The following is a 9,246-nucleotide window of genomic DNA, read 5'->3' as shown; positions in this document are numbered from 1 at the left end:
AAGAGAATATTCCAGTCAACATTGTCAAAAGCTTTCTCTATGTCTACAAATGCTAGAAACATAGGTTTGCCTTTCCTTAATCTATTTTCTAAGATAAGTCGTAGGGTCAGTATTGCCTCACGTGTTCTTATGAAGAGAGGAAAACTACAATGTCATTAATCTTCAAGTCGTGAGACTTGTAATTTAAGTTCTTAATTAATAATGCATATTTACATCAAAATTAAAATGTTGGTTTTGTGTAAAGTAAGGTCATTTGATATTTATCAGAAAAAATTTTGATAGCGTATATAATGAATTGATTTTAACAACTTTTTGACTGAATATCTGAGTGTTAGATCTGCAGTCACAACATACACCAATGAAACCATCAGCTAGCCACATGAAACATTCCTGACTTCAGCTTGACAGTTAAAATATATGGCATGAGAGACTTAAAAACTTTTTACAAGTTGGTAATCTGTTCATTAAGCTAACCATCCGGCCACACAATGCTCTCAATCCATGTAACAAAAGAAGAGACACGTGTATAGACTCCTGGTGAATCTTTTCCAGCACAGTAATTCCCAAATGATGTCACCCCAATAACATGATGAAAATGTTGTCTTCCTATTTTGAAGGACATCTGAAGTGGTCCACCAGAATCACCCTGTAAAATTAAAATTGATAAAAAATTTATCATAGTAATGGAATAATGATTCAAGAGAGAAATTTTGGGATGCATTTAGCGTTAAGAAATTGAATTGGTTTTGGTGTTATTGAAAAAAGGCTTGGTAACTTACTTGGAAATGTTAAGATGCAAAACAAAGGATCTAATATAGTGAAACCATCTTTTCTATTTCAGGGAAAATACAGCTGAACTTTATGAACAAAGAGGGCAGTGAATTGTGAATTCTGTATATAGCAATTTTCACTCTAAACAATAAAGACAGCTAACTTTTAGTTGAATACTTTGAACAGCTACTGAACAACTTTGAACCATAAAACAATTTTGCAGCATAATGCATATAACAGGACTTTAATATCAATATCACACAAAGTCAAAATCAACATACTGATGGAAAGGCACAATGACAGAGACTGCTAAAATATTGAAGCTAGTACCCCAAGACAGTGGCCACGTATGTGCAAGTTGTGTTTGTGTGTGTTTTGCATTGCAGAAGGAGGACTTTTCTGAAAGTTTTTTGGTTTAACGGTCTATTTCGATGTGCCTGTTTGCAACTAAACACCTCCTATGTTTGGTGAGTAGCAATCTAATCTTTCCATATTATTGTTATTTCACTCTGGACTTTCCATTGTCAGACTGGTCCTCCCCCAGTAGCTGAGTGGTCAATGTGACAGAATGTCAATCCTAAGGGCCCGGTTTTGATTCCAGGATGGGCCGGAGATTTTTCTCCACTCAGGGACTGGGTGTTGTGTTGTCCTACTCATCATCAGTTTTCATTAATTATTAAGGTACATCACTTCTACCAGATACGCACGAGCTCCTTCCCTTGGCAGTAGTGTTATTAAATGGACAAGTAGAGCCCAAAATTAATGACTGTCAGACTATTTTTAAAAATGGATGAGGTTATGTGGAAAAAATCAGGAATCTGAAAGCATTACTGAAGGACAGAAATAATACATAGCAGTATTTTTTTACATTATGAAAGCTTTTGGTATTTGTAATAGGTGTGTTCTTTATGAAATCCATATAGGTATATAAAAGAATACTAAGGTACTGATACTAATAAAATGCATTGTGTCACAAGCATCATTGCAAGAGTTTTATTCATGAGTGAGATTTTGGGATCATTTGAAATGAAAATAAGACTGAAATGATAGTGTGGTCTACCTCCATTGCCTTAGAATAGTTTCCTCATTAAAGCCATTAAAGACTGGAGAAAAAACACGTGAAAAATAAGGAATTATGGGCTACATTACAGGTTGCAAGTAGCAGAACATTCCTGCCAGTTGATTATTATTCATTGGTAATGAGGTATAATTGTCAAAATGTGCTGGAAAGTTCATTGTAAGTTCATTCAATGGCATCGAATTGTTAATTAATTCTTTGAATGTCGATTTTAATCCTTGTGTGAAAAATGTACGAAGTGAAACGTACAACACTCTTAAAGAAACCGTTAATGAAACTCAAAGTGCTCCAATATCTGCTATAGTTGTGTGGAACTCATTTGAAGCCATTGCACAAGAGAAACGCCGACAAATGAAATTATTGAGAGAAGATGAAACAAAACCAAAAGTTTGTATCTTTGCAGACAACCATGGATAAGATTTAGCCACTATTCTTATGAATATGCAATCTAAATATTCTGTTACTGACACAGTAAAACCCAGGGGCCCTTTCCAGCAAATAATTAAAGATTTAAACCCTCAACCAAACAATGTTTGTGTAATTATTGCTGGAGCTAATGATGTATGTAAAAATGAGTCGAAAAATGCAATCACAGCATTGCAAAATGCACTGGAAAGAATCTCGCCAAGAAAAACAATTGTTGTTAGCATCACACACAGACATGACCTAATAAACAGCTCATGTTTAAATAATGAAATCAAATTCACAAACAGAATGTTTCAAAAGGTATAAAAGCATTCAAGCACGTGGAGTTTTTGGACAGTAATTCCAAAGAGAGAAACCAGTTTACTCGACATGGAATGCACAGGAACTGGCTAGGAAAACATATACTTGCTAAAGCACTATTAGCAGAAACATTCAAACTATTTGAAAACACCACTCCTCCAATCACACTAAAAGCACCTGGGCCCACTGAAACTGTACCATTGGAAGAAATACAGACAGTGTCATCAAAATACTCGTGCAAAATTAATGAAACAGTTTTAGGGAAGTCTTCATATGCAGCAGCACCTGTATGTGAATCAACACAAACAGGTCTTCTATATAAAAGCAAGACAGCACCAGCAGTTACAACTCAAGTGGGAAGAGTTAGTCCACTACCAACTTCTGATGGAGCATTTGAGGAGGAAGAATGGTCATCAGTAGCAGAAACAGCAACACCAACCTCCACGGGATCAAGTGTACCAGCTGACAGGGTAGAAACCTCACCAACAGCAGATCCACCCTCTATGGCAAAAAGGAGCACAATAGTGACTGCAACTGCTCCACATAGGATGTGCCTGAGATTAAGAAAGTCCTCAGCTGCAAATGGGGATTTTTTATGGTACTGGGGCAGAAGGGGGAAGGTTACAATCAGAATGTAAGTAATGCAGTTAATTACAACAAATGTGGGGGTTACCAGCACAACAGCTCCCCATTCCCTGCAGAAAACTGTTCCTGTAATACTAGTATGTCAAAAGAAATAAAGTTAGACCGATTTATTGCAAATATTGATGAACCAACAGGCGCAAATTGTGCTCATATTCTGTCTGACAGAACACCATGTCACTGTTGGCACCAAAATGCTGAATATTCCAAACTATGTATTAGCTACGTCATTTTGTAGAAAGCATATGAGCAAAGGAGGGACAGCTATTTATGTGAAAAACAGCCTGTCATTTAATACAATACTCGTAGAGAAATAATGTGTAGAGAAACACTTTGAGGCAAGTGTCACAGGAGTAGTAGAAGCTAACAAGAAATTGGCAATCATAGCAGTACACAGGGCTCCATCTGGTAATTTTAAAGTATTCATGAAACAATTAGATTCTGTGCTATTGTATCTCACAAAGCAATATAGGAACATTATAGTGACTGGAGATTTTAATACAGACTTCCTCAGAAGCTCATCTTCTAAGACAGAGTTTGCAAATTTAATGCATACCTACAATTTTGTCTCCGCTGTCAGTTTTCCCACAAGAACTACTGCCACTTCCAGCACTCTAATAGACAATATCTTTGTAGATATGAGTAGAACTCATTACATCAAAGTTGAAAAAGTCATAAATGGTGTCTCTGATCATGACAGGCAAGTACTCACAATTAACAATTTTAATATAAATCAGAGCAAAGCTGGTGCACAGTGGAAAAACCGTTAGAAACATGGATGAGGAAAATATCCAAAACTTGAAATTATGCATTTGGGAGACTGACTGTAGGTATGTTTATCTTGCAAATGATTCTAATACAAAATATAATGTATTTATTGATTGGCGACTCCATGGAGTGTCCTGTGCACCACTACCAGATAATGGGTATACTTGGAAGGAGAGACAGCATTGGTCGTATTTTTTTGTTTTATTAACCGCAAAATCGATTTTCGGTCACTTAGTGACCATCTTCAGTGCTGTAATATATAATTTAAATTGGTAGGCACTGGTGTCAACAAGCTTACAGCGATCACATAAACTGTAAGCTTGTTGACACCAGTGCCTACCAATTTAAATTATATATTACAGCAGTGAAGATGGTCACTAAGTGACCGAAAATTGATTTTGCGGTTAATAAAACAAAAAAATATGACCAATACTGTCTCTCCTTCCAAGTATAATGTATTTACTTGTTAATTATCAGGTATATTTGAAAGTGTCTTTCCAAAAAAAGTCTGCAGACTACAGAACAGTCAATCAAACAAATAACCATGCCTCACCAATGGCATAAAAATATCATGCCAGAGAAAAAGAGAACTGTATATAATATCCAGACAATCCAATAATCCCCGCCATATGAACTGTTATAGGACATACTGTAAAATTTCAACTAAAGTCATTAAAAAAATCTAAAAGTATGTGCATAGAATCTTAAACTAATTGTTCAAATAAAAAATCAGAACGATTTGGAATGTAATAAAGAGGGAAACAGGTACTGCACCATCTGACAATGTAAAAACTGCTGTCCTAAAAATTAAGAATTTGCGAATAACTGATAGTAAACAGATAGGAGACACATTTAACAACCACTTTCTAACTGTCACTTCTAAAATAGGTTGCAATGGTGACCTAAGGGAAGCTGCAGATATTCTGAAACTTAACCTCTAACAAAGTTTTAATGATATAAACATACCATGCATAACTGTTAATGAAATAACAAAAATAATTCATTCATTGAAAAGTAAAGGATCTTCAGGTATAGATAACATGTCTAGTAAACTGTTGAAAACCTGCAGTAATGATGTAAGTGTAGTACTTACTCACATTTGCAACATATATCACTTTATGAGGAAGTTGTTCCAGAGAGAATGAAATATGTCATTGTGAGACCTTGTTTCAAGTCTAGTGATGCTACAGATGTCAAAAATTATCGTCCTGTCCCTCTCTTAACAACGTTTTCAAAGGTTCTTGAAAAGGCAGTGTATAACAGGATTGTTGCACATCTTGATAAACATAATGTTATTAACCATAGACAGTTTGGTTTTGAAATAAGGGTTTCCACAGAGCGTGCCATATACTCACTCACAAATGATGTCTTGAAGTCTATTAATAGTAAGAAGTTACCAGTTAGTGTCTTCTGTGATCTTTCCAAGGCCTTTCATTGTATAAACCACAAGATACCCTTGGGGAAGGCCTATCATTATGGAATCAAAGGGCCTATAGGTAACTGGCTAAAATCACATCTCGAAAACAGGAAACAAAAGGTGGTTCTAAATGGCTACAACAGAGGATCTTCTGATCTAGTGGGTTCTGAATGGGGCAAAATACAGCATACAGCATGGAGTTCCCTAGGGATCTGTCCTTGGACCCCTGCTGCTTTTAATATATGTTAATGATTTACCCCTATCCACTATCCCTAACAAATACAAATGATGCATATAACACATTTTCTTCCATTTTCATGGGATATTTTGAAATGTATTTTCCAAAAAAGCTGTCAAAAATCAGGTCACATGGCAATACAAAGCAAAGTTCTTGGATCACAGCTGGCATCAAAACTTCCTGTGGAACTCTAAAGAGACTAATTTCTAAAATGAAAACATCCACAGACTCACAATTCATAAAATATGTCAGGAATTACAAGAGGGTATATAGAAAAGTAATTGCTAAAGCAAAATTCATGAGTAATGATAGTTTTATAAGACAGTCTGAAAACAAATCAAAAGCCTTATGGGGTATTATGAAGACTGAAACGGGGAAGAGCTGCGAAAACCAGGACATTAGCCTCAAAAATTTTAAAAATGTCAATATTAATAAACAAGATTTGCCAAATTATATTAACAATTATTTCATAAATGCAACAACTTCATTAAGCTTAAAATTTACAAACAAAGAAAAACCTGAATATCCAAAAACAGCTTGCAGGATGAGGGTAGAGCCAACAAATGAGGGTGAAGTGTTGAAAGTGATACAAAGCTTGAAACCCAAAATGTCGGCTGGCATAGATGCGGTGCCTGTGTCACTCATAACAAGGACAGCACCACAAATCGCAAAGCCCTTTGCACACATAGGCAATTTATCATTCAGTGAAGGAGCTTTTCCAGAAAGGCTGAAAATTTCAAAAGTGAAGCCATTATTTAAAAAAGGTGACAAGTATAAGGTAGAAAACTATCGCCCAATATATCTCCTCCCAGCATTTTCAAAAATATTAGAAAAACTGATGAAGCACCGAATCAACAAATATCTAAATGGCCATAATTTACTAAACAGAAATCAGCATGGCTTCCAAGCATGTAAAAATACCGAAACAGCAGTAATGTGCTACACTGAACAAATAATCAAAAATCTAGAAAAAGATTATAGTGTAGTAGGAGTAAATTTAGACCTCTCCAAAGCTTTTGACACTGTGAACCAGGACATTCTTTTAGAAAAATTAGAAGTGTTGGGTATGCATGGGATAGGAAAAAAATGGTTTGAATCATACCTAAAAAACAGAACACTGGTTGTAGGACTGACATCATCTTACTCCAACCACAAAATAAATTCAGTATTAGAGGCAAAAAAATGTAGAAATTGGAGTACCACAAGGCAGCATTCTAGGGCCCATATTGTGTTTGCCTATATAAATGATTTTCACACCTCAGATGATGCAGCCAAAGCAATAATATTTGCCAATGATACTAGTGTGATAATAAGTACACCAAAGCAATTGCTACCAACAATTACTGATAAAGTACTAAATTACATCCACTCTTGGCTCAATGCATTGTTATACCTTTGCATAAAAAGGGGGACAGATCTGATGTCAACAATTACCGTCCAATCTCCCTTCTAACAGCTTTATCCAAAATCTTTGAGAAAGTAATGTATTCAAGAGTAGCTTCACATATCTGTAAAAATGAAGTACTAACAAAATGTCAGTTTGGTTTCCAGAAAGGTTTTTCAACAGAAAATACCATATATGCTTTCACTAATCAAATTTTGAATGATCTGAATAACCGAACACCACCCATTGGGATTTTTTGTGATCTCTCAAAGGCTTTTGATTGTGTAAATCATGAAATTCTGCTAGACAAGCTCAAATGTTGTGGCATGAGTGGGACAGTGCACAAATGGTTCAATTCGTACCTAACTGGACAAGAGCAGAAAGTTGAAATAAGCAGTTCTCATAATATGCAAAGATCAGCTCATTCCTCAAACTGGGGAACTATCAAGAATGGGGTTCCACAAGGGTCAGTCTTGGGTCCTTTGTTGTTCATTAATATATATTAATGACTTGCCATTCTATATTCATGAAGAGGCAAAGTTAGTTCTCTTTGCTCATGATACAAGTATAGTAATCACACCTGATAAACAAGAATTAACTGATGAAATCATCAATACTGTCTTTCAGAAAATTAGTAAGTGGTTCCTTGTAAACGGACTCTCACTGAATTTTGATAAGACACAGTACATACAGTTCCGTGCAGTGAATGGTATGACACCATTAATAAATATAGACCTTAATCAGAAGCATATAGCTAAGGTAGAATATTCCAAATTTTTAGGTGAGTCCATTGATGAGAGATTAAATTGGAAGAAACACATTGATGATCTGCTGAAACATTTCAGTTCAGCTACTTATGCAATAAGGGTCATTGCAAATTTTGGTGATAAACATCTTAGTAAATTAGCTTGCTACACCTATTTTCACTCATTGCTTTCATATGGTATCGTATTTTGGGGTAATTCATCACTGAGGAATAAAGTATTTATTGCACAAAAGCATGTAATCAGAATAATAGCTGGAGTCCACCCAAGATCATCCTGCAGACATTTATTTAAGGATCTAGGGATATTCACAGTAGCTTCTCAGTATATATACTCTCTAATGAAATTTGTTATTAACAACCAAACCCAATTCAAAAGTAATAGCAGTGTGCATAACTACAATACTAGGAGAAAGGATGATCTTCACTATTCAAGATTAAATCTAACTTTGGCTCAGAAAGGGGTGAATTATACTGCCACTAAAGTCTTTGGTCACTTACCAAATAGCATCAAAAGTCTGGCAGATGACCAACAAGTATTTAAGAAGAAATTAAAAGAACTTCTGAATGACAACTCCTTCTACTCCATAGAGGAATTTTTAGATATAAATTAAGAAAAAAAAACACAAAAAAATTATTAAAAAATAAAAAAACACACAAAAAATAAGAAAGTTGTTATATTAACTTAAGTATGTTGTTAAATTAACTTAATTATGTCATGTATTGGAAAATTTGACTCGTTCCACATCATTCTGAAATATCATATTCATGATCCATGGAACTAGTATTAATCTAATCTAATCTAAGGTTGACATTGAATGTAAATAAAACAAATTATATGCAGTTTGGGAAAAGATGTCAAAATGTAAATCTCGATCTGGTATGGGGTGACAAAGCCTTAGACAGAGTGACATCCACAAAATTGCTGGGGATTCATGTGGACGAAAACTTAAATTTTAATGACCACATAATAAAACTTGCACAGAAACTTAATTCAGCCTGTTATGCCCTCAGAATTATTGCAAATGTTTGTACTTCAGAGGGTGCCAGAATGGCATATTCTGGCTATTTTCAATCTCTTGCCACATACGGAATAATATTTTGGGGTTCCACAACAGGGCGCCTAAAACAAATTTTTTTGTTGCAGAAGAGGGCCATCCGAATAATAACTCAGTCATCCACAGACACACTGCAAACCCATATTCAAAAAGCTTAGAATACTTACTATACCATAATTATACATATACAAATGTGTATTGTATGTCAGGACCCACATTGCAGATTTTCAGACAAATGCCGACTTTCATAACTACAATACCCATAATAGCGCAGCACTCCGTACTCAGCGAACAAAAAGAGCGAATACACAAAGGCATGTGAGCCATATTGGTACAAAACTGTACAACGCACTGCCAGTCAACATCAGGCAGTTAGAAGATGATAACAAATTTAAAAAATT

At 35.2% G+C, this 9,246-nt stretch overlaps 1 protein-coding gene across 1 annotated transcript in view; it reads right to left on the bottom strand.

The window, feature by feature from the left end:
• Positions 1-233: 233 nt before the first annotated feature.
• Positions 234-9,246, bottom strand: part of LOC124593766 (venom protease-like) — a 175,324-nt gene continuing 166,311 nt past the window's right edge. The window contains exon 8 of the mRNA XM_047132115.1: positions 234-646. Within this exon, the coding sequence (XP_046988071.1) occupies positions 470-646 (177 nt within the window). The 3' untranslated portion in view covers positions 234-469. The remainder of the gene's footprint in view (positions 647-9,246) is intronic.

The sequence above is a fragment of the Schistocerca americana genome, chromosome 2 (assembly GCF_021461395.2).
Source record: "Schistocerca americana isolate TAMUIC-IGC-003095 chromosome 2, iqSchAmer2.1, whole genome shotgun sequence".
NCBI lineage: Eukaryota > Metazoa > Arthropoda > Insecta > Orthoptera > Acrididae > Schistocerca > Schistocerca americana.
The sequence above is the reverse complement of the archived record's forward strand: the minus strand, read 5'-3'. Positions and strand labels throughout refer to the sequence as shown.